At 43.2% G+C, this 26,837-nt stretch overlaps 1 protein-coding gene across 5 annotated transcripts in view; it reads right to left on the bottom strand.

The window, feature by feature from the left end:
- Positions 1 to 436: 436 nt before the first annotated feature.
- gfra1a (gdnf family receptor alpha 1a) overlaps positions 437 to 26,837 on the bottom strand; it is a 108,887-nt gene continuing 82,486 nt past the window's right edge. For 2 of the 5 annotated variants that reach the window (XM_052498663.1, XM_052498662.1), the window contains exons 6-11: positions 19,287 to 19,638; positions 17,090 to 17,199; positions 14,847 to 14,981; positions 7,160 to 7,359; positions 4,051 to 4,098; positions 437 to 3,019 (exon numbers count right to left, since the gene is read on the bottom strand). In XM_052498663.1, the coding sequence (XP_052354623.1) occupies positions 2,864 to 3,019; positions 4,051 to 4,098; positions 7,160 to 7,359; positions 14,847 to 14,981; positions 17,090 to 17,199; positions 19,287 to 19,638 (1,001 nt within the window). In that variant the 3' untranslated portion in view covers positions 437 to 2,863. The remainder of the gene's footprint in view (positions 3,020 to 4,050; positions 4,099 to 7,159; positions 7,360 to 14,846; positions 14,982 to 17,089; positions 17,200 to 19,286; positions 19,639 to 26,837) is intronic. The other 3 variants (XM_035754514.2, XM_052498664.1, XM_035754516.2) reach the window with 2 other exon arrangements.

The raw sequence follows: 26,837 nt of genomic DNA, 5'->3' as shown, positions 1-26,837 counted from the left end.
TCTTGCGTCCCTGTGGAAAAGTGCATGCATGACATTTACCCTCCTTTCTGTCACGTTTTCTGTGTTTATGCATCTGAATTTATCTGTTTTAGCATTCCATGTTTCGTTCCTAGAATATTTCAAGTGGGATTACCTTGAATTTGACCAGATGTGTTCTGAGAATAATCTAGGCCCAGGGAACAGTCAAACATTTTCAGAACTTTCTTGTGTTTAAATCATGACGCGAAGCAAATTTTTCATTTGACATTGTTGAACATTTTTCCTGGGAACATTGGAGCTGTTTAGCTGACATGGTAAAGCCAAGGCTGATGTCCTGCTCTCAGCATGTCATAGATAAACTGTTGTGTGTCAACATGGCCAATCTTTTCAGCACAGCTCCAGATTCCACCACTCACACAGCACATCCACAGGTACCAGACAATGGCTACACATGTGTTTAATTAAGCAGACTCTCTCTGTCTCTCTCTCAGCCAGCAAAACAGAGTTATAACAGGCCACAAAACAACCCCTAAGCAACAGAAAAAACAACCTCACTGTTGGATGAGTCAACATTTTAATTATAATTGTATTTAGATTGTACATTTTCACAGGCTAAGAAGTATTGTGGATAGCTTAGGGATTCTTTGTTTTCAATCTGTATAAACATTGCAATTAGTTTCTTCTAGTTAAACAACCAATGTGATGTAAATTAATACAAATACTCTAGGGTATTTTATTTCTTCACCTGCCTCTTAGTGGGCTTATTATCCCCCCTCACCCACAAATTCCAACACATTCATCCTCTGTCACTGTGAAATATCAGCAATCTGACTACAGATACCGATGTGTTAAACCAGCCAGCTGCCTCAGACCTCATAGATAAAATGTTTGTCTTTATCCTTTATTGCATTTCCTATCACCCATGTGATTTTTTGTACTTTAACCTCTGGGTATGGTCCTATATGCTCCTTACTTGTGCGGGACGTCAACGTGTAATAAATAAAGGCCCAAATAGTAAAAGATAGAAAGAATAAGATGTTATATACCAAAAAACAATATCATATTCAGGCAACTGCATACATGAAACTATGGTAGAATATTTGTTGGCTCAGGAAATATAACAGGAGAGCTAGATCGATATCTTATCATTTACAATAGTTCCATCATATGTACTGGGGAAAATATGTAGCTTGCTGTAAAACAAAAATGCTATTCTCTAATGTGATGTATTTTATGGGGAATTTGAATCTGATCTAAATTGCTCACAATGCTCCTGAGCAGGATAGAAATAGACATTTCTTATCCAATTACTGTTTCAATCAAGTACACACATCTAATTTTAATGCCTAGTAAATAACATGTAATATACATTGTTTTGAAAAGCCACACGAACCCAAGCAGCATGTCATAAATGCTTTAAAATGTCCAGTAGCTAAAGTAATTTGCCGCACATGCCACATGTATGTGTGAAGTGACTGTGTGCTGGGTAGTCCACATGAGGAAATTATTATTTCAAATGTATCTCAAAATGAATTGACATTTTCAACTTGCACATTTACATCTGAGAAGTTACATATGGTTATGATACAAGGTTGATACTTTCTCAGCGATTCTCAGGAGACATACAAAATGCTACAATTTACGTACAAGAGTCACATGTTCTGCATCAGCTTGACTCAGATGCCAATCGTATAAGATTTACAAGGCTTTGTTCCAGAATAAGATTGACAGTTTTATTGTGAAGGCAACATGACAATAGATTGAGAGCAAATTGATGCTAGTGTGTTGAATGGTTGTGTGTAATTAAAGTGTACACAACAAAGCGGTAAGTACGAGAATCCATCTGTCACGTGATCTGTTACAACTCTTAACGCCGTCATCTGTACGGCTGTTGTCAACAGCTCCAGAGCGCTTTACGATGCTTACAGAGCAGAGAGTATAAACTCATTCAGGTAGGAATGGTCTGTCTACCGGAGAAAACCCTACACCCATTCCCCCCCTTTCATCCAGTATAGAGAAAATATGTCAAACAGCTTTGATAGACCAAAATAATGTTTGACTCCATAATGTACATTCGCCATATCCCCCAAATAGCCCATTGTACATGTTAGGAAGAAACTAACCTTGACATGTGAGTGTGTACTGCATGTGTCTTTGCGTGTGTGTTTTTTGCATGCGCTACAATGTCAAAGTGAGCTCTTCAAATTAGTGTTTTGCTGCAGAGGGCCGAGTTAGTGACAAAATGGTGGCGTCCCAACAGAATAATGAGTTCTGTAGACCATTCTAGATGAAAGGTTCCATGGTGGTCTAGCCATCTATACTGTCTGTCCTCTGGGCCTTCGTAACTCCATGCCCATCTCCATCTCCAAATGATACCATATCAAAACACACACACACACCACAGATGAGATATATTGACACCTAAAAAGCTGCCTACCTCATTTAAACCACTGCCATCAAAGTGATGGGGATTTTTTGCTTCTTCAAAGACCTCAGCCTTAACACACAAAGTCCCTTGGATAAAAGCGCCTGCCTAATGACCGTACCATTATGAATACAGTAAATCCCATTGTACCAGGAACTGACAAAAAGCCACCCGCCATTGTGTATTGGAATGTAGCAATGCATCCTATATTCTCATGATCGCCCAGTGACCGACACAGAAGCTTTTCCCTTTGTAAAACAGAAACGGGAGAAACACAGCGAAACTGAGTTACATTGAGATCACTTTAGCACACTGCTTCAACGTAAGCCTCTTTAAACTAGAGTTGAAAAATAATCAGAGAGAAGGGAAATAAAAATACAACAGGTATACTGGGAACAGAGAATATCATTTCGTCTTTTTACAAATTTAGTCTGTCCATGCTTTTGAAAGGTAGCATGGCTACAAGACTGCCGCGGGGTAGAGCGCTGCCAGGGTGCAGTGTAGCAGCGCGACCAGCAGGGGCAGCAGTGAGTAGAGGTGTGTATTAGATGATGGCAGACTGGCTGAATTCCTGGCGATGGAGTTGGAGGTACCGGAGTCGTCGATCTGTGGGTCCTGTGGAGGGAGGGACAGAGAATGTCAGAGGAGCGATAGAACAAGTTAACTTAGGCCTGATCAAATGCTTTTTTCTGGGGGGACATTTGTGCCATCACTTTGCTTGCTTTTAGACTTTTGTCCAACTGTCAAATTGAAGCAATCTGACAAATCCCGGCTGCATCTATAACCCCTGCATTTACATTGTCCACATTCATGCTCTCCTGGGGCTCCACTCGCAAAACACTATAATAAAGAAAAATAAACAATTAGAGAACTGACATAATCCAAATAAAATAAGAATGTCTTAATAACACCACAAAAGTGTGTGATTAAATTGGCCCATTAGATTAGAAAAAAAAGGTTGTTTTGAGAACCAAAATGCCAGTTGGCTCTATCATATCCATGTGTTGCTTTGGAGATGAGATAAAAAAAAAAAAGGTATTTGACACACTAATGAAACGTTGAGCTGAAAAGGGGCCATCTCTTCTCAGGCTGTTTGAACCTGCCACCGCCTCCTTAAATGTCACTCTATGGAATAATGCTGCTTTATTATGTACAATGACATTTACTGAACTTTAAAAGGCACTAGATAAGCAATGCTCACGTCAGCGTAGAGGACTACAAAGACCATGAGCACATGTGCAAGAGGGGTCGCCTTGACTTCTGTCTGTAGGCCTGTGACCTTTGGCATGAGATCAGGGTCTGAGTAGTAATTACCATAGTCTTTCCTTGTAATTGAAAATCGACACTGTTCATACATGTAATTTTACATAGATCAATGATGAACTAGGACCCACACAGATTTTTCTGGTTAGGTCATGTGTTCAGGAAAAACTCCTGGCCTTAGTCATAATCAATTGTCAGTTAATAGTTCTTTATTTCACCTTTATTTAACCAGGTAGGCAAGTTGAGAACAAGTTCTCATTTACAATTGCGACCTGGCCAAGATAAAGCAAAGCAGTTCTGGCTTAAACTTAGTATAATCTTTTTTTTTCCTCAAACAAGAGTAATCAGGATAATCAAACTATGTAGATATGCTGTACACTTACCACGCAAAGCACACCATCGACTGAAACGTTGGACTTCAGTTTCTGAGCCTGTAAAACCAAGAGAGATGGAGAGATATGGTAAAAACCACCCTACTGTGTGTGTTCATGTGTGTGCTGAGTGTGTGCCGTTTGAATGTGTTGCCGTGCTCAAACATCAGTGATTTGTTGCTTTGGAAGGATCTCTGCTGAAGCACATGTTGCCGTTGATCCTTATACAGCATTTAGATCCAGTTTGTTACAGATGACTTGAAAGCGATGGGACTTCCTGTATTTCCCCAGACTAGACTGTATGAGGATATGTCGCCAGTCACAGTAAACTCTGAGATTTTCCTCTTCTTAATCTTTTTTATTTATAATTTGCCTTGAATAAGAGCAAGGCTGCTGTAGGTAATTTAATATCCTGAGACACAGGCTTATCCAGTTTCATCTGGTATTTACAGGGTCTCAAGTGGACAAAGACCTTGAAGGAAAACAGAAGTGAGGATCTACATGAGTCGCCTGTGTTCAGTGCCCTATGTTAGCCAGCCACTCTCATGCTTTACAATAGGCTACTTGTAGTTTTACATTTAGTAAGAGCTAGAGAAAACTGTGTGTGTTTGTGTGTGTGAGTGAGTCTGAAGTATTACAAACTTGCCTTGCCACTAAGAATAATATCCGTCATTCATACTCTGTTTGGAGGACTGTACTTTGTGAAGAAAACACATTACGACCAACCAAACATCAAAGCAACACAGAATTGCAAATATAATGCCTAGCCCAACACCATATGACTGGGGCATTCAGTTAGACTGATAGCTAGTCCTGATCAATGCAATGTGGGAGTGTAGAAGACAGTGTGAGGGTGTGTGGATTTGGCTGTAGTGGGAGCTGGATGGGACACAGCAGAGGGAAATGACAGATGTTTGTCATTGCTCACTGAACGGAACCCAGAGCTGTCCCACAATTCATTTCTCTCCCGTTGGCCTAAACCATCCATCAGCTTGACTGGGCATGCGGTTATTGTTTCAGATATACCACCATGCATCATCTACGGGACTTCATGTGGAACAGAGGAGAATCAGTCTTGCATCCTTTACGACTACATGTATGTGTAAGGTGTTGAATACTAATAACCTGCAATCAGTATACAACCTGACCAAGACGTTACAAAAGACGTCATTGCATCCAATTTCACCCACTGGGGATGTGGATGCAGAAATGCTGACTGAATTCATATGTTTTAATCATTAACTATTCAAAAGTAAAACTGAATCACTTCTGGGGACCACATTGAATGATCTGTTTTGCTGCTCTTAACTTTCAGGCCCAGGTTGCGGAGCGCTACAGGCCCTGCTGGGCTCAGCAGCAACACAACAGACTCTCCTTCCTTTTGTTTCAGCTTCTTAGACACGCTAGGAGACACCTGACTTTAATCTCCGACGTGGGACAAAAGGCATTCCTGCCTGCGCCACTTTCAATACACACAAAGAGAGGCAAAGTGAGGCAAAATCCTCTCACAAGACAAAAAGAACCCTTCCTAATTCAGTTTGAAGCTTACGGTAAAAGAAAAGAAATCCTGGCAGTTTGAGGAATACACAGTGATGCTAAATTAGATTTGAGAAAATTAACAAAAGGAAGCAGGAAAAAATCACATATTTCAAGCTGCTCACATAGAGATCCTCACACAGGGAGAAGTTGTCTTTTGGCTAGTAGTCTAGTGGGGCCCTGAGTCATTGGACGAGTGCTAAAGCTGTCTGGCAGTACCAGCACAGAGGGTTTCTAATCGATGATGAGAGGAGAGACGAGTGAATGTTCTTACAGGCCCGTCCCCTGTGTGATTAGAAAGAGCTTGTCTGCCTCCGACAGCCGTCCCTGCTCAACACATGCTCCAGTGCAAACAGGGCTAACAGTGTGTGTGTGTTTGGGTGTAAGTACTGTAAGTATTTGTGTGCGTGTTGTGTGTGTTTGGAACTCCTTGCAAAGTGAGAGCTTTCCTCTGATTAGAGAGTGTGGGAATCTATAACAGTAGCCTTGTTGGTTAACAACAATAATACAGTGAGCTTCCCAACTCTAAACATTTTAGTGGCTGAGTTTGCTTTGTGGAAGCCTTTTGTATTTTGACCAGAAAGACTAAATTCCCACTGATCGAGTTCCAATCTTAGATGTTCATCTTAACCTCAGCTCATGTAAATCCTCACTGAAAGCCCCATCCATCAACCATTCTGAGCTCTGATACAACATCAGTGTCTGTAACATTGACAGATCCATCTCCAGCAGGTTGTCTAAGCCAGGAGTCACCCTGACAACATCACAAAGATAACCCACTCCACCCCTGGACCTGAACACTATTTATCCCCCGTCCAGATCAATTGGGGTAATCTATTCTAATTTGTCCTATTAGCATATGAATGCCCTTTCAAATGGCGCTGGCGGAGCATCCAGGGACGCAGCCAGGGACAGAGGACCTCATCAGGCGAGGGGTCGGCTGGCTGGCAGTCAGGCAGGCAGTCATCTGTGTTAATGGGATATAGGTGGCAGCCGGTGACATTCAGATCAGTGTGGGTGACCACGCGTCACCTTGTCACTCGGTGACACCACCAAGCCTTTATTACTGAGGTGAATGAAGCCTACATGCCGGCAATGTGGGATTCTCTAGGGCACTAGAGTGTGTGTATGCTGTGTCAAATCAAATCAAATCGAATGTTATTATCACATGCTTCATAAAACAACAGGTGTAGGAGTGAAATGCTTGTGTGATGGAGTATATAATATATATAAAATATACTATATGCTGTTTGAATTGCAGTGTGTAGCAGGACGTGCTGACTGACTCACTGAAGGACAGTGTTCTGTCTTTGAGGAGGACTGATTCCACTCAGTGTGTACACCACTGATAGACAAACACTTCCATCTGTGTGCCTCAGACTCCTATACTGCAGAGCAACTGTTAGTCCTTTACAGTTAATTCAGGCTCTGCTGAAATGAGGCAGTATCAGTTCTCAAATCAAATCAATAATGCTTCAATTAATCCAGCGCCTAGCTAAAATAGTTTGCTCAGAATAGATGCTTGGTCGTTGGCCTCCAGGACAGGAGGTCCATGCGGTATGAAATTAGCTGTTGGAAACCTCACCTGCAAGCTTCCACAGAAGTGGTAGAGGGACTCATCCCCTGCCTTGAGGTGATTGGTGTTTGTGGCGACATCCAGCGAGTTGGGGGACCGGTCCTTAGCCTTCTGGGAAGGAGTGGTGGTGGAGGTGGTGGTCTGCAATGGTGGCATGGGCTGCCAAACTCCCACATCTGTCCCGTTCCCAAACGCCTGGATTGCATTTCCTACAGAAAGACCAGACACTGTGTTAGACATCAATGTTGTAGAGAGAGGGAGCGAGAGAAAGTCCACATGTGGAGATACTACATCTGTCCAAAATCTAAAGCTTTTCATAAAGCCATTACTGGTGTAAAACACTATCCATTTCCCCTAAAGGGTATCATTAGGCTATCTTTCCCTAACACTATCCATTTCCCCTAAAGGGTATCATTAGGCTATCTTTCCCTAACACTATCCGTTTCCCCTAAAGGGTATCATTAGACTATCTTTCCCTAACACTATCCATTTCCCCTAAAGGGTATCATGAGTCTATCTTTCCCTAACACTATCCATTTCCCCTAAAGGGTATCATGAGTCTATCTTTCCCTAACACTATCCATTTCCCCTAAAGGGTATCATTAGGCTATCTTTCCCTAACACTATCCGTTTCCCCTAAAGGGTATCATTAGACTATCTTTCCCTAACACTATCCATTTCCCCTAAAGGGTATCATGAGTCTATCTTTCCCTAACACTATCCATTTCCCCTAAAGGGTATCATTAGGCTATCTTTCCCTAACACTATCCGTTTCCCCTAAAGGGTATCATTAGACTATCTTTCCCTAACACTATCCATTTCCCCTAAAGGGTATCATGAGTCTATCTTTCCCTAACACTATCCATTTCCCCTAAAGGGTATCATTAGGCTATCTTTCCCTAACACTATCCATTTCCCCTAAAGGGTATCATTAGTATCTTTCCCTAACACTATCCATTTCCCCTAAAGGGTATCTATCTTTCCCTAACACTATCCATTTCCCCTAAAGGGTATCATGAGTCTATCTTTCCCTAACACTATCCATTTCCCCTAAAGGGTATCATTAGGCTATCTTTCCCTAACACTATCCATTTCCCCTAAAGGGTATCATTAGGCTATCTTTCCCTAACACTATCCATTTCCCCTAAAGGGTATCATTAGACTATCTTTCCCAAACACTATGGAATAGGTGGGAGAGAACAATGTAATTATATGGAAATACACCGGGGGAAAAACTAAATTCTAAACTACAAACCTAGTGAGTGTGCTTAAGTTTGGCTGGGGGATATGAATATATTAGCGAAGGCCATAATAATAATAATAACAAAGTGATGATGTGGCCTTTTACCCAACACATTAGAGTGCGTACACTGTTCCTGGTCTATCTTTGAAGTGAAGCAGACAGGCAGATCTGAAGCTAGATGGATCAGCGTTATGCTCCGCTCACAGAATAATTCAACTATTTCTTCCCTGGGTCATTGAATCCATTTAAACTGTGAGCCAACACTTTGGAAAAGGACGGACATGCTTTTTATTATGATTTTTTAAAACTTGTCAGCTCATTTGGGCTTGAATCGTCTAAGGCTGTATAGGGCCACACCTCTTAAATGCTGGCTGTGAGGGAATCAATTAAAGCTGGTTTCATTATCTTGCGGTGAAGAAAGCGGGTGTGCCACTGAGCCTATCCTAGTGCACTAATACTTTGCGCTAGCACAGCGGCGGCCTGATGAGTGTATTGAATTTGTTGATAAGGTCTTTTATGGAGCTTTGTTCTTAACAAAGACTAATTAGAGACACCGCATTAGACGGTGTTGTCTGTCACGGCTGATGAGGTGCTTTTCTAGTTTCAAATTTAGGCACAATGCTTGTGCTGTGATAATGTACATGAGTTTAGCTCCTATTTAGCTCTAGCTCAATGTCAGGGCTTCTATGGAGTTTGAGGAATCAGCAGCACTTGAGAAATACTAACATGTATAACCTGCCAGTCAAGCCCCTGAGAATACATACTGTAATTCACTCCTAATAGGATGAGTGTATTCCTACAGGCGTCGACTACACTCTGAGGAAAAAAGCTGCTATCTAGAACCTAAAAGGGTTATTCGGCTGTTCCCATTAGGATAACCCTTTAAAGAGCCCTTTTTGGTTCCAGGTAGAACCCTTTTGCTTGTAGTTATAACCTTTTTGGGTTTCATGTAGAACCCTTTCCACGTTTTTACATGGAACCCAAAAGGGTTCTACCTGGAACCAAAAATGTTTCTCCCTCGAACCAAAAAAGGTTATCCTATGGGGACAACCGAAGAACCCTATTGGAACCCTTTTTACTAAGAGTGTGAGTGTCCATACTGGACCCTGTGTTTAATTCTTGCTGACAAACGAGAGTGTGATTTAACACTGGACCTTTACTCTGCAAACACTGAGCAATGTTAGAATCCAGACACCCAGGAAGGCCCAGCAGGCTGTTCCAGCTGCACAGGAATGCAATGTTTGTCTTACCAAGAGGAGAGAGGAGATAAATCCCATGTTTAAACACAGGGAATATCACACTGTGTGCAAACAGCCTGGAATCTGCACAATCTGCCACTTAATCGTTTCTGTTTCCATTCATCAAGTGCAAACAGCACATGAGTAAACATGATATCATATCACTTAGTGACATTTACATCAACCAAAACACTGACGGACAGGCATTAGTGCGCATGGCCGTCTGTTGAAACAAACAAATAGGCCCATTTTGCTATGGCTGTATTCATTAATCTAGCAAGAAGGCAATATTTTGAATAATGTAGAAGTGTGTCGTGTCCACCCCTCTCGACCCTTCTCGCCAACGTAAAAAAAAGTTTGAAGGTGCGTTCGTAAAATCGCTCTAGTTATCTACTCCGATTTTAGAGCACTGTCGTCCCAGTGTGCCAGAGCGCAGAATAATTGATGAATTTACGAACGCTCAACACGTGTTGAATATGGCGGTTGTCAGTAAACGTCGGCAAAAAAAAAGCGTAATTACATTTTTGTCTGCTGCAATTAGTCATCAGCGCTCTGGATAACATGAAAACAGCCTAGCCAGCTCTGCTCGGGCAAGTAAAATGGTCAGAGTGAGGTGTTCTCTCATTTATGTCTGGAAGTAACGAGCAAGTTAGCCAATCGGCTTGGGTGCTTGACTGCTGATGTTACACGTCAGAGCGCTCAGATTAACCCTACTCCTCAACCAGAGCGTCCAGTGTGCGCTCTGAACGCTCCGAGAGCGAAACGCTCCGAATTTACGAACGGACAATCTGACAACGCTCTGAATTTACGAACGTCCAGGGCACACTCTGAGTGCTCTCCAGATTGAATTTACTAGCGAGTCGACCTAGAGAGCTACTTTTCTAAGGGCCTCCCTTTAACGTGACAAGGATCTGACCAATTAGATCGTAATGACGCAGCAGACCACTGGACACATTTATTCAACAGATAATTCGTTTTATTTTTTAACCTTTATTTAACTAGGCAAGTCAGTTAAGAACAGATTCTTATTTACAATGACGGCCTACCGGTGAACAGTGGGTTAACTGCCTTGTTCAGGGGCAGAACACAGATTTCTTTAGCTCAGAGATTCAATCCAGAAACCTTTTGGTTACTGGGCCAACACTCTAACCACTAGGCTACCTGCCATCTAGGTGTCCTAGAGCAGTCTAGTTTCTTGTGTTCTGACATAAAACGATAGGAAATGAATAAAATAATAATGTAAACATACTATCAGTAATTGCCAGTAAATCTATTGCCCGAAATCGGGCACTGTAGTCTTTATTTAACAATTAACATTGACATTATTGCAATAGTCAAGAGTTTTGGTGTTTGTTTTGCATAGTCATACAGAACAAAGATACAATCGATCAGTATAGGGATTGGATATACTAGTTATACATAGTTAAAAGCGTGTCTCCTCCGTTAAGAGGGTTTTTATAGGAGAGAGCTAACACTAATCTCTGATCTTTTGAACTAAGAGTGAGTGCTTAGACGTGGCATAAAGGAGCCTTGCCAATGTGCCCGCTGGAGTTCTCAGTCAGGCTGTTGGTCAGAAGAATAGGACCATTACTGATCTCCTAGGTGATTTCTCAGGAGCACACAGGGTGGATGTCCCCTGGGCACTTATGGATTGCTGATAATGCTGCCGGTTACTCAGTGTGACCTCTCTGTTGGGACATTCTTTCTCACAATGCCACTGCTACCAGCAAATGAACCACCAACCACTCTATATGTACCATCGAGCAGAAGTAACTCTACTTCTCTTTTCTCACTTCCAACTTTTTTGGTCACGTAACAACCCTGTAATGCCTTTTGTCATGGCTGAATAAAGCTGTATGACAAATACTGAACTACCATCACTGTACTGGATTGAAGAATGGTGCAAGAGAACAACAGTACTTTACTCTGCTGACCTAGAGGCAAATGCAGGAGAGGATCCTTAACTGGGAACAATGTATGCTTAGCATTAGATGAAGCAAATCAGCAGCTATGCTTTGTCTTCTAATGCCTTCCAAAAGAGCTTTCCGTAAGCGGACAGAGCCCTGCCGCTGGCCCCCTGGTTAAGGAGCCAGAGCAAGGCCCTATCACAGTTTCGGAGCCACACCAGCACTGACGGTTGTGTGGGAGCATATCTGTCACTGTGTGTTAGTGCTGACAAATGTTCCCTCTGAGCTGCATGGGTAGCCCCGAGACCGCCACATGTCATGTAAAAATCTTCCCAGTGTGAAATAGTTCCCAATCGTTCTGATCGTATTCTGATTGTGACGTCATGCTGTAAAATTTCTCCCAGCATGTGAAAATGTTCCCAGTTCAATAATTGCACACGTAACTCTTTAATGTGGATGGCTGCGCTCGTGCAGATGTTTCTCACAAACCCTCCCTCGATCTCGAAAAATTGTTCTGTGGGCACACACATTTGCCTCACACATCTGCCAATTAATGGAGGCCAGGAGTATTGACTCTGACCAATCAGAAGCTTTTTGAGCAGTAAGGTCGGCATATAAATACCCGGACTCACGGTCAAAGCGCTGAGGGTTGATGTGAGGAGAGAATTTTTGCGATTGCAAAGACTTGGGCACTACGTTTTTGATTGAGAGTGCATATATTTGTTAGTTAGTGAGCTAGCTATACAAACAAGTTTAAAATGCATACCTCTGAGAACAAGCCATCTCGACTTTACAGCTCAACTTGCAAGTTACTGTAGCTAGATAAATCAAGAGCGAGGTGGGGTGAGAGAAACATCTGCCATCCACACAGACGTGCGTTCGATTATTGACTGGGATCATTTTCATGCTGTGAAATGTTTTACAACATAACGTCACAGTCACAACACAATCACAACAATTAGTTTTTATTAGTTTCAGAGAGAGATAGAGAGAGGGGATTTAGCCATGCCTTGCTACTCTGAGGGGATCAGAGGCTGGGCTCCCCGCTTGTGCCATCAAACCCCTGAAACTCTTCCCGCCTGCTGTTCAATCTTTCCAAGTTCTCCAACGTCACCCCGCTCCTCCACACTCTCTACTGGCTCCCAGTTGAAGCTCACATCCATTTCATGATCCTGGTGCTTGTCTATGGAGCAGAAAGGGGAACTGCACCTCCCTACCTTTAGTCTATGTTCAACACTTGCACTCAGGGCCAGATTACTGAACAGGCCCGCAGGCATTGGGGGTGCACCCCCAGATAGCATATGAACACGACAGTTAGGAACTCCCTGGAGGTCATAAGCCCTGGCAAAATGTGTAGAATAGCATGAGATTAGCTACAAAACTGAAAATGGTTCTGTCTGCCACTTGGCAAAATATGTAGAATTGTAGGAAATGAGCATAAAATCAGCTAATTTTTCTTTCACCCTCATAGCAAATGTGTAGATTTGCAGGAAGTGATCTGTTTTCTTACTAGCACTGACTTTGCTGATGATAGCTACTTTATTGACGAAAAGTTTTACTTACTATGACTGTGATACGTGGTTGTCTTACCTAGCTACCTTAAGATGAATGCATTAACTGTAAGTCCCTCTGTATAAGAACATCTGCTAAATGACTAAAATATGAATGTAAAATGGAATAGAGGGAGAGTTGGACACAGTTTAACCCGGACAAGCTTCACAAGCTGTTCCTGGATGTCTAGAGGAGCACAGAGACGTGTAGTGACAGCAAAGCACTCCTATTATTAAGGACAGTACTAGTTCTGGGAATCATGTCAGATTTTCTTGCCATGAGAACAAATATTCAGGGAAGTGCTCTTCAGACAGACAGCTCTCCCAAAAAATCAAGAGTTTGGGTAGGGACAAAATAATCCCCTCGGAAACATGACATAGGCGGACTGTGTTTACTGGCAGACACAATGCGGACGCAGATATCTAGGCTAATTTTAGCCACAGCCAGTCAGTTGTCAGCCTGTAACACAAACGTCATGGCGAATGCAAACTACTCACTTGCGAAATGTTTACGTCAGGAAATGAATGGATATGATGCTGGACGGATGTCCACACTCCTCCCTTTCCTCTCTGCCAAACTGACTTTGGTCTAATTGCAGACGTGTATGCTGGACCTTTGGTACATTGTGGGAGGAAACCTATCTTTCTCAATGGCTTTCTTTCTCAAAGCTAAAACCCAAATCCTTCTCAATAGCAGTAGGTCAAATAGACTTCAATGACACTGAAATTCCCCTAAATAAATTGCTCTGTTGTGATAGTGCTGTGTCATGCACATTGTCACATTGGGAACAACATGTTATATATAACACTATCTCTATAATACAGTGAAAACAAACTTCCCCATAGGGTCGGTGAGAGCGTGACTATAGTGGATCCTACTGGCTTTGAAAAGGGCTGAGAGACAATGCCATACCAATAACACAGCAGAGGAAGTTGAGCTGTGATTGCACAAAGTCAGGCACCACAGCCATGGATCTGCTATCTCCAGAGGCCTGGCACCTTGTGATAGTGAAGGAGCTGTATTTATTAAAGAAGCAATTTCTGTGACGGAGGAGTGGATGGAGAGAGAGGGGGGTTAATTAAAGCTGTCTGATATGTGAGAGGAGTGCCACCAATTTAGAAGACAATGCCCAGGGCCCCGTTTTTAAAAAAGGTGATATATCTGGATTTTGCCTATCGGACAGGGTTAAATGCATAGAAAAATAATGAATAGAACGGACAAATCATTGGCTTGAATGGGGATTACCATTCTATTCATTCTATTTCTATGCATTTAATCTGTCCGATAGGCAAAATCTGGATAAATCACTTTGAAAAATTGGGCCCTGTCTATTGCTGATCCAGGAGAGCTACTCCGGGGAACTAGTCACTCACACAAAACATTATTATTATTAATGTGCACACACACACACACACACACACACACACACACACACACACACACACACACACACACACACACACACACACACACACACACACACACACACACACACACACACACACACACACACACACACACACACACACAGCCTTATCATTGTTTCTGTTTCTTCCTCCTCTCTCTCTGATTTTTGCCAAAAAGCTCACAGGAGAAATGGAGCATCACTTGGGAGAGAGGGAGGATGAAGGAAGGAACAATGAGAGAGGGATGAATAATTGTCAGGAGACCTGCAATGAAAGAGTGGAGGAGACAGGAAAATGGTATGAGAATGAAGATGAGAGGAGAGGACAGGAGATGCGCGGTCAGTCACTCACGGAGGCAGCTGTTGTCTGTGAAGAACTCTGTGAATTTGTCACATTCCTCCTTGCCATTGCCACTGCTGCTGCAGTCACAGTAAGGGACAACACTGATCTTAGGAGAGCGCAGGTAGTTGGGCGTCATCACGGTACCTGTTGGGAGGGGGAAGAAATACGATAAATTACCCAATGCAGCTGTTTTTATATCAATATCAAATAATTTTCGGGTAACAATTAAGTACCTTAAGATTTTCATTAAATTGGACAAGGATAGTAAGAATTTAGCTAGGACTGTCTGGAAGTGGTCTGAGTGGGGAGGGGAAAACTAAAAACTAGCTGTTATTGGCAGTGAGGTTTGAAACTCTCTTTGTAAAGCCGAAACTCCCGCCCATGCAAAACTGCTGATTAGAAGGTCCTGTGTTAGTTTAAACAATGTTAGTTTAATCAGCTGTTGTACAGTATTATACAAATCACAGTAAAACGGAATTTTGACTGCACTGGGCCTTTAAAGAAAGTTTTTTTGTTCCGTTTGGTTTGCTATAGACATGGTATCCTCTGTGGCAGAGCCACGACCTATTGATATTCTTGGCTGGTCATTGGCTGGTTATGAGGTATGGTGAAAGAGGATCCGCTTCCCATTGCACCTAACCATCATGTAATGGTGAATCCCTATCATACTGCAACTGTTAGCAAAAGCTTTCTTCCAGCTCTATTTTCATCCAATTATCTCATCAACATAAAAACATAATGGAGTATTTTCAAAAGTGACAATATGAAGTATTTCCAAAGGCAGTGGGAAGAATTAGGTTTCTCCAGCTTTGTAGAAAACTAAATAGCTACAGTCAGTGATTTCTTGCTCCCTTAATGCATTGTTCCCCTACTGGCGTCCATCCAAACAAGCCCTTTTTGTTTGCGGCAAAATGAATTGGCATTTTGTTGGTTGCTGTGTGGACTATCTGTAACAGCTGTGCTAGTCAGGAAAATGTGATGGATTGAGCTAGGATGGTTCCCTCAGCACACAGAAGCAGAGAGAAGGGGAAGATAAAGGAGACAAATCTTCTCCCACATTCCCCCTCTCTCTTTATCTCTTTCACACTACAGGAGGCTGCTGAGGGGAGGACAGCTCATAATAATGTCTGGAACGGAGTAAATGGAATAGCATCAAACACATAGAAACCATGTGTTTGTTGTGTTTGACACCATTCCACTTATTCTGTTCCATTCATTACCACGAGGTCGTTCTCCCCAATGAAGGTGCCACCAACCTCCTGTCTTTCACACGCTCATTCTTTCGCTCTACTGCGTTGTCTGCAACTATGAGTCTTGGCTTCCTTGGTTTCCTCTGGAACAATTAGCTAATTTCATGAAATGATGTGGAGGGGCAGGATGAAGTGGTGTGACGTTGGGTTGTGCTGTGCTGCACTCTTAGAAAATGAACACTTTGAACCTTTTTGGTTCCAGGTAGAACCCTTTTGGTTCCAGGTAGAACCCTTTTGAGTTCCATGTAGGACCCTTTCCAAAGAGAGTTCTACATGGAACCCAAAAGGGTTCTAAGTGGAACCAAAAATGGTTCTCCCTAGAACCAAAAAGGCTTATCCTATGGGGACAGTGGAATAACCCCTTTGGAGAGAGGATAGGAGGGGGGTGAAGGGACTCTGTGACACATGACTATAACAACAGGTAGGAGAGCCATTCAGGGGACAGTGGAATAACCCCTTTGGAGAGAGGATAGGAGGGGGGTGAAGGGACTCTGTGACACATGACTATAACAACAGGTAGGAGAGCCATTCAGGGGACAGTGTCACGCCCTGGTCGAAGTATTTTTGTGTTTATCTTCATTTATTTGGTCAGGCCAGGGTGTGACATGGGTTTTTGTATGTGGTGTGTATGTAGTGGGATTGTAGCTTAGTGGGGTGTTCTAGGTAGGTCTATGGCTGTCTGAAGTGGTTCTCAATCAGAGGCAGGTGTTTATTGTTGTCTCTGATTGGGAACCATATTTAGGCAGCCATATTCTTTGGTTGTGTTGGTTGAGTTTCGTTTCGTTTATTGTTTTGTAGTGTTTTTTTGTATTGATTCGTGTTACGTTTATTTGATTAAACATGGATCGCAATATACACGCTGCAGTTTGGTCCGACTCTCCTTCACCACATGAAAACCGTGACAGACAGTATGAGGATTCAGTGAGAAAATGAAAGACCATAGTGAGACCCATCAATGTGTGTGAGGAAAGGTTGACTAATAGAAACAAGGGAGAAACTCACCGATGAGGCCAGAGTAGGACAGCAGGCAGTCAGCGTAGTTCTCCTTAAGACAGCCAGAGAGGGAGCGTGGCTCAGACTGACAGTTGGCAAAGAAATCAGCCAGACGGGACCTGAAAGACAACAGTGAAACCTCTGAACTATCTCATCTCCCCTATAAGACTAACTGTGACTGTCAAATAGACAAAGCAAAAGCAATGGTACTGATTGGTACGGTTTATAAACACACGCACACACACAGTACTCATCAATCTGTTCCTGGGCTAGTTAGAGGAGAGGGAGAACTGTTGATTCCACTCTGTGATACTGTCGTGGAAATATTGAATCAAATATTTCTCAGATACCGGAGCTTGTGAATTGAAATAGACTTTATTACAAAAAGTAGCAAAGCCGAGCAATTCCATGGAAGAACTGACTCTCCATTCTTAGTACTTGGCTTTTATACAGTCTTACCCTTACTTAAGATCGTCACTCCACTTTATGAATCTTGTTGTCTTGCTTAGTTTCCATTCTCTTATTGGCTCAGACACTGGGGCACAGATTCTATTGGTGGCGTGACATGCACACTCCTACTGCAGGTCTAATGGTGCCTATAACTGATTAGCTAATGTTCCTGTCCAAAGGTCTTCACAAGTTCAGGCCAATGTTGTCTATTTATGATTCATGCATGTGCATGTCCAGTAGCCTTCACAAGATCAGCAATGGCCCAGACCAGTCATGTCTTGTTGGTCTACCTTGCCTCATCCACATGGATTCTGCTTACAGTTCTGTTTTTTACATGTCTAATATTTAAACTTATATCGATTCTTCTTTCTACTTCAAAGAGAACATTATAGGTACTGAAAATCACCAGATGACTGGACATTCTCTAACAATACCACTCTCATAGGGTGATGGATCAGCCAGCAGGTAGGTATGCCTGGTATTATAATCCCTCCCACAAACAGAGAGGAGCTCTGGATACCAAGCTCATGATACAGCTGGAAAACCTACTACAACCTAGTGTTACACATTTGTTGAGAAGGGGAAGAGAGTGAGAACAAGAACATTTAGCTAAAGGAAGAGATATAAAGAGGGAGACAGACAGAATGAGATAGAAAAAGAGGGAGAGAAAGAGAAGTGAGAGTGTGAGAGAGAGAGAGAGAGAGAGAGAGAGAGAGAGAGAGAGAGAGAGAGAGAGAGAGAGAGAGAGAGAGCATGAGAGCGCAAGAGAGAGTGAGACAGAGCGAGGGCAAGAGAGATCGAGAGAGAGCACGAGAGTGAGACAGAGAGAGAGCGATCGAGAGAAAGAGAGCATGAGAGGGAAAGTGAGACAGAGACAGAGTGAGAGTGAGAGAGAAAGCAAGAGAGAGAGAGAGAGCGAGATAGAGAGAGAGAGAGTTAGACAGAGCGAGACAGCAAGAGAGAGAGAGCGAGAGCCTGATAGAGAGAGAGAATGCACAGCCCTGAGGCTGGAATCCAAATGGACCCAATTTATTTGCACTAATGCCTCCATTTGATCCCAGACAGAGTGCTGTGGTTCTAGAGGCAATGTCAGACGTCACTCATTGAGTCCAGTCCGTTCCGCTGCATTTCAATATGGCCTCTATTACTGCCAATGAAACAGATGCCACTTAACCCAAACACATCCACTCCGCCGCCCAGTAATTCTAACCAGAATACTGCTACATGACAGCGAAATGAATCACTTGTCTCAGAAAAGACGAGCATTCAGAAAGAAAAGCAGAGTGTTTCACTGCTTAACTTGAATACTCTCAGTTATTGTAGGTAGATTTAGTGTTTGCTTCATGCATTAGTGAATAGTGATGGTTTATTTCCCATGCAATCTCCCAAGATCCTCCCTCCAGTTATCTTAATAGGTTTGTTTATGGTGTTTTTCACAGGGACAGGTATGTTTCTCAACACCTCTGAAAGCATGATAGCAACCTCCACGCTGTTTATTTAGACACCCCTCCATTTTGGTGCCGAGCTAGAATGTGTCATCTGTCTCCAGCACCTCTTTATATTACAGCGGATGCTATCGGGAAGGGTTTGAGAAAATGAACTGTTGTTGACTGGAATGTAGTTTTATCCATACATTGACAATGGTTGGTATGTGGTGTGAGTCTGACACGTGAGACTATGTGATTGTTAGCCATCTTATATGTTTGATGCCTGTGTACAATCTTGTGCACTGTGACAACTGTTTATCCTGGTGTACCTGCAGATGTAGTTGGTCTTGCAGGAGGTCTGCAGGGAGAGACAGTTGGGCTTCTCCCTGTCCTCATAGGAGCAGACTGGTACAATGGTTTGGCGCCGGCGCTCAGAGCAGGCAGACTGGTCGCCGGCTGGACAGGAACAGAACAGCATGCCATAGCTGTGCTTGGGCGGGACCTTGTCGAAGAACTGTCGCAGGGCCTTGTGGCATTTGCGCTTGTTGCAGACCTCCGCAGTGGAGACGCGGCTGGTGCAGGGGCTGATGTAGGCTGAGCGGTACTTCTTACACGTGTCGTTCAGGTTGCAGGCCTTGGCCGCGTTCAGACAGTTGTTCTCCCTCGTCACCGCGGGCTCGCCTGTCATAAAAAGGACAACAGGGTTAGTAATTTTCCATCATCTCTGGGTTGGTAAACTCTTTTTATAAAACTGACTATAATATGAACAGGAGTGCTAGAGAGAGTTAAGCATCACGTGACTAAACTTATACTGGAGTGGATGGAAAAATAAGCGATGTACAGTAAATAATGTTTTAATAATAATAATAATAATTAATCATTTAGGAACCTTGCCAACTGTATATTAATCTCTTCCTGGCCGCTGCTGATTGATAGCAAGGAGCCCATTTACTGCTACCCTGTTTCTAGCCCTAAATCAAACAGTGCCCCTCCTCTCCGCAGCCTTTAAAGCAAAACAAATATGCAGCTCTCCCGAACTTCAGAGTCATCAAAGCATCCGGCACCACGGCCTGCTCATCTGTCAGGTCTCGCTAATTGCCAGCTTTCTTACAGATGCCACGTTAATTACCGTTTCGAGATACTTTTTTGGGAAAATGGAGCAATAACAGCATTTTTCTTTAATGAGCGCCAATTAAAAATAGGAGCGGTTGGTTGGTAGAATCCGGCTTGGGATGAGCGGTGCGTGTCGTGCTCTGAAAATAGTGTTAATAAGATTCAACACGTCTCTTGATGAGGACAGTGGATGGTCCAGTGGTTTCTCCATGGTAACAGAGGTGGTGTTATACCAAACTAAGAGGCAGCCTTTACACTCTGCTCCTAGGGGTTGTCACAACTCTGCTCTACAGGGGTGTCACACTCGTGTCATCGAGGACCACAGTGTCTGCTAGTTTTTAGGCTTGTATGTGCTTGCCACCAGCAGCAACACCCATAAACCAAGAGGGAGGAAGACTCTCGAACACTTTGATTTCATTTGATAATCTTAGCTCCATGAAAGAGAGAAAACTGGTAGATACTAAAGCCTGTGAAGACGAGAGTAGGATACCCGCTCCTCAGTCAAGACATTAACACACTGCTGTAGACAGGAAGTGTCTTCTCTAAAGGTCGTAGATGTGCAGTCAGGGTACCGGGCCGGTCCCTGCGGCCAATCCCAGATGACTGGCCGTGCTGGTCTGCCAGCCAGGGCTCACGGTGACCTTTCACTGAAATCTGAAAGTTCTCCTTCACTCTGTCTGTCTGTGCTGCTCTCTTCTACTCTGCTCAATGACCAGACACATTAACTCTTTCTGGAAACAAGTACTCTACAGCTTCCTGCGAGCTGCCTCTCCTGTTGGCCCTGAAGTCTGTCTGTCAGTCAGTCACAGTCTGTCAGTCTATCAGTCACTGGCCATAACAGCTCACCCCAGTCAGCCAGACACCACCCAAATGAGGACAGCCCTGACCAGACCTTCACCCCCTCCTGTGTCCCCAAAAGGGCATTTCCCCTCAGGGCCCAATGGCAAAAACCAGAGCTCTGGGGCAAGAGATCTGTATCTGTGTCAACAGGCTCATTGTTTATCTGTGTGAGCATGTGAGTATGTATAATGTATTAGTATGTGTGGACATGTGCGTGTCTGTGTGTCGCATTTGTGGTACGGTATGTGCGTATGTGGGTGTCATGTGCCATGCAGCTGTCCAGTCACCCAGCCGCCTGTCTCCTCTCTCCCACAGAGGTAGACTGCAGTGTGTCGAGATCCTCTCCTCATCCCTCCCTGCGGCTCCTCCAGTGTCAGAGAACACATCTGCTGAACCCCAAGTGTCATGCTGGCAGATGGCACTGTCTCTCAAGCAAACACGCATACTCAATACGCAGACCCTAAAAATCCTCACACCCTAAAAATCCTCACACCCTAAAAAGCCCTCCTGCACATGCTCTCCTTCCCTCCCTCCAATTGTCTCTCCCCACCCCTCCCCTCCCCTCCCCTCCACCCTTCACAGGCCCACACACGGCTGGGGCCATCTGGTCTCTTCATAGGGAGCTGGAGCACCCCAGCAGCTCTTGTTTCCGATACAGCCTCAAATTGATTATCATGTCGCCTGTTACCTCCAACCCCCTCCCTAATTTCAATTACGACAGGACTTTAGGTCGAGTAATGACCTCTGTCTCCTCCTCCAATCCACAGGATAAGAAAACAAGGCAGAATATTTGGGGGATGATCCGTCTGGAGAGATTGTTATGGATAATGGACTTGCCAAAATATCTTTGTCATCTTTATTTGTCTCTTTATGATCGTTATCCTATCTGTGTATTTCCACAGAGTTATTGGTGTAACTCTGACACCAACCAGTTATATACAGTGTGACATTTCCAATCATATTCTGATTAATAACTCTCATTTTTTTCTCTCATCTTATATCCACATCTGCATTGGAGAGAGGACTGACTAAATGGTAAGCAGTAGGTGGGATTAATCACAAATCCACAAGGAGCCTTACTCTACATTCTTAGAAAAAAAGTTGCTATCTAGAACCTTAAAGGGTTCTTCGGCTGTCCCCATAGTAGAACCCTTTGAATATAACTTTCCACAGAGGGTTCTACATGGAACCAAAAAGGGTTCCCCTATGGGGACAGCCGAAGAACCCTTTTGGATCCTGTTTTTCTACGTGTAGCTTGCCAGGTTTGGCAGACTGTGAGTCCCATCCCTCTAACACCTTAATGGAGGGACTTGATTAAACCAAGGCTTCAACCTACTTACAGTAGACTGTAATTACACCTTCCATATGGATAATTTACCTTTTCACCTGTACAGCCTTGACCTCCCTCCATATAACCTGCATCTCAGTGGGCGTGCCAGCCCTGATGCGGGTGACTGGCAATGTAACCTGAGGGTAAATAATTGGCTGATCGATAGATAATGATGTGTCTGAACAGAAGGGAGAAATTAAAAAACAAATTCCCACACAAATCCTGTATGCGTCCCCATCTGCTAGCTTTGAGGAACAGTTTGCTGTAGAGACACAGGGGCTCAAGGTGAATTAATATCAGTCACAGACAGTGCTGAATCACTCAAGCGTAGAGGGCATGCAGAAAGTGATCAAATCAAATCAAAGTTTATTGGTTGCGTACACAGTTTTGCAGATGTTATCACATGTGCAGCAAAATGCTTGTGTTTTTAGCTCCGACGTGCAGGAATACTTAGCAATACAAACAATACACAAATAATCCAAAAAGTAAAAAGAAAGAAATTAAGAAATATCAGAATGAGCAATGTCTGAGTCAGTCCTGAATATATACAGTATATACACTGGGTGCACAAAACATTAAGAACACCTTCCTAATATTGAGTTGCACCCCTGCCCTGTTGCCATCAGAACGGCCTTAATTCGTCAGGGCATGGACACTTTGGGTGTTCTTGAACCATTCTTGAAACACACAGGAAACTGTTGAGCGTGAAAAACCCAGCAGCGCTGCAGTTCTTGACACACTCAAACCGGTGCGCCTAGCACCTGCTACCATACTCCCGTTCAAAGATACATTTTTTGTTTTGCCCATTCACCCTCTGAATGGAACCCATACACAATCCATGTCTCAATTGTCTCAAGGATTAAAAATCCTTCTTTAACCTGTCTCCTCCCCTTCATCTACACTGATTGAAGTGACATCAATAAGGGATCGTAGCTTTAACCTGGATTAACCTGGTCAGTTTACACCATAGGAAGAGCATAATGTTTTGTATACTCAGTGTACAGTGCATTCGGAAAGTATTCAGACCACTTGACTTTTTCCACATTTTGTTGCGTTACAGCCTTATTCTAAAATATATAGTGTTTTTCAATCTACACACAATACAAATAAAATCAAATTGTATTAGTCACATGGGCCAAATACCTTAGAGTGAAATGCTTACCTACGAGCCCCTAACCAACAATGTAGTTTAAAAAAAATATGGATAAGAATAAGAAATAAAAGTAACAAGTAATTAAAGAGCAGCAGTAAAATAACAATAGCGAGACTATATACAGGGGGTACCAGTACAGAGTCAATGTGTAGGGACACCGGTTAGTTGAGGTAATATGTACATTTAGGTAGAGTTATTAAGTGACTATGCATAGATGATACAACAGAGAGTAGCAGTGGTGTAAAAGAGGGGGAGGGAAATGCAAATAGTCTGGGTAGCCATTTGATTAGATGTTCAGGAGTCTTATGGCTTGGACGAAGAAGCTGTTTAGCGGCCTCTTGCGACCTAGACTTGGCGCTCCCGTACCGCTTGCCGTGCGGTAGCAGAGAGAACAGTCTACGGTAAGTCGCTCTGGATAAGAGCGTCTGCTAAATGACTTAAATGTAAATGTAAATGACTAGGGTGGCTGGAGTCTTTGACCATTTTTAGTGCCTTCCTCTGACACTGCTTGGTATAAAGGTCTTGGATGGCAGGAAGCTTGGCCCCAGTGATGCACTGGGCCGTTCGCACTACCCTCTGTAGTGCCTTGCGGTCGAAGGACGAGCAGTTGCCATACCAGGCAGTGATGCTCTCGATGGTGCAGCTGTAGAATCTTTTGAGGATCTGAGGACCCATGCCAAATCTTTTCAGTCTCCTGAGGGGGAATAGGTTTTGTCGTGCCCTCTTCACGGCGGTCTTGGTGTGCTTGGACCATGTTAGTTTGTTAGTGATGTGGACACCAAGGAACTTGAAGCTCTCAACCTGCTCCACTGCAGCCTCATGGATGAGAATAGGGGCTTGCTCTGTCCTCTTTTTCCTGTAGTCCACAATCATCTCCTTAGTCTTGATCACGTTGAGGGAGAGGTTGTTGTCCTGGCACCACCAGGCCAGGTCTCTGACCTCCTCCCTATAGGCTGTCTCGTCGTTGTCGGTGATCAGGCCATACCCCATAAAGACAAAGCAAGGTTTTTAGATGTTTATGCAAATATATATATATAAAAAATGCAATATCACATTTACATAAGTATTCAGACCCTTTACTCAGTACTTTGTTAAAGCACCTTTGGCAGCGATTACAGCTTTGAGTCTTCTTGGGTATAATGCTACAAGCTTGGCAGAGGCTGGAGATCCTCTCAAGCTCTGTAGGTTGGATGGGGAGCATTGCTGCACAGCTATTTTCAGGTCTTTCCATTCAGTAGATGTAGATGTTCAATCGGCTTCAAGTCAAATCAAATGTATTGGTCTCATACACATATTTAGCAGATTTTATTGCGGATGTAGGGGAATGCTTGTGTTCCTAGCTGTTCCTAGCTCCATCAGTGCAGTAGTAGCTAACAATTCACAACAATACACAAATCTGAAGATAAAATAATGGAATAAAAAAATATATAAATATTAGGATGAGCAAAAAAAAGTGACCAGTGATTCTATGTCTATGAATATAAAGTAGCAGCCTCTAAGGTGCAGGGTTGAGTAGCCGGGTGGTAGCCGGCTAGTGATGCTTAGTCATTTTTGCTTAGTCATTGTGTGGTATTGTGTGTAGATTGATGAGGGAAAAATTTATTTAATCCATTTCAGTATAAGGCTGTAAAGTAACAAAATGTGGAAAAATGTAAGGGGTTTGAATGTACTGTACATGGACAGTATGGACAGTACATGAATATAATAGAAATGGTGTGTACAGCAGTAGTTATACAGGATTATCCTTCACTAGAATACAGTATATACAGTGGGGCAAGAAAGTATTTAGTCAGCCACATATTGTGCAAGTTCTCCCACTTAAAAATATGAGAGAGGCCTGTAATTTTCATCATAGGTACACTTCAACTATGAAAGACAAAATGAGGAAAAAAATCCAGAAAATCACATTGTAGGATTTTTAATGAATTTATTTGCGAATTATGGTGGAAAATAAGTATTTGGTCAATAACAAAAGTTTATCTCAATACTTTGTTTATGTACCCTTTGTTGGCAATGACAGAGGTTTTCACACACTGTTGCTGGTATTTTGGCCCATTCCTCCATGCTGATCTCCTCTAGAGCAGTGATGTTTTGGGGCTGTTGCTGGGCAACACAGACATTCAACTCCCTCCAAAGATTTTCTATGGGTTGAGATCTGGAGATTGGCTAGCCCACTCCCGGACCTTGAAATGCTTCTTACGAAGCCACTCCTTCGTTGCCCGGGCGGTGTATTTGGGATCATTGTCATGCTGAAAGACCCAGCAACGTTTCATCTTCAATGCCCTTGCTGATGGGAGGAGATTTTCACTCAAAATCTCACGATACATGGCCCCATTCATTCTTTCCTTTACATGGATCAGTCGTCCTGGTCCCTTTGCAGAAAAACAGCCCCAAAACATGATGTTTCCACCCCCATGCTTCACAGTAGGTATGGTGTTCTTTGGATGCAACTCAGCATTCTTTGTCCTCCAAACACGACGAGTTGAGGTTTTACCAAAAAGTTATATTTTGGTTTCATCTGACCATATGACATTCTCCCAATCTTCTTCTGGATCATCCAAATGCTCTCTTGCAAACTTCAGACAGGCCTGGACATGTACTGGCTTGAGCAGGGGGACACGTCTGGCACTGCAGGATTTGAGTCCCTAGCGGCGTAGTGTGTTACTGATGGTAGGCTTTGTTACTTTGTCCCAGCTCTCTGCAGGACATTCACTAGGTCCCCCCGTGTGGTTCTGGGATTTTTGTTCACCGTTTTTGTGATCATTTTGACCCCACGGGGTGAGATCTTGCGTGGAGCTCCAGATCGAGGGAGATTATCAGTGGTCTTGTATGTCTTCCATTTCCTAATAATTGCTCCCACAGTTGATTTCTTCAAACCAAGCTGCTTACCTATTGCAGATTCAGTCTTCCCAGCCTGGTGCAGGTCTACAATTTTGTTTCTGGTGTCCTTTGAAAGCTCTTTGGTCTTGGCCATAGTGGAGTTTGGAGTGTGACTGTTTGAGGTTGTGGACAGGTGTCTTTTATACTGATAACAAGTTCAAACAGGTGCCATTAATACAGGTAACGAGTGGAGGACAGAGGAGCCTCTTAAAGAAGGTCTATGAGAGCCAGAAATCTTGCTTGTTTGTAGGTGACCAAATACTTATTTTCCACCATAATTAGCAAATAAATTAATTAAAAATCCTACAATGTGATATTCTAGATTTTTTCCCCTCATTTTTTTCCGTCATAGTTGAAGTGTACCTGTGATGCAAATTACAGGCCTCTCTCATATTTTTAAGTGGGAGAACTTGCACAATTGGTGGCTGACTAAATACTTTTTTGCCCCACTGTACATATGAAGTGGATAAAATAGTATGTCAACATTGTTAAAGTGACCAGTGTTCAATGACTATGTACGTAGGGCAGCAGTCTCTAAGATGCAGGCTACATACTGATGAGATG

The sequence above is a fragment of the Oncorhynchus keta genome, chromosome 36, assembly GCF_023373465.1.
Source record: "Oncorhynchus keta strain PuntledgeMale-10-30-2019 chromosome 36, Oket_V2, whole genome shotgun sequence".
Lineage (NCBI taxonomy): Eukaryota > Metazoa > Chordata > Actinopteri > Salmoniformes > Salmonidae > Oncorhynchus > Oncorhynchus keta.
This window is presented reverse-complemented; position numbering and strand designations above follow the sequence as displayed.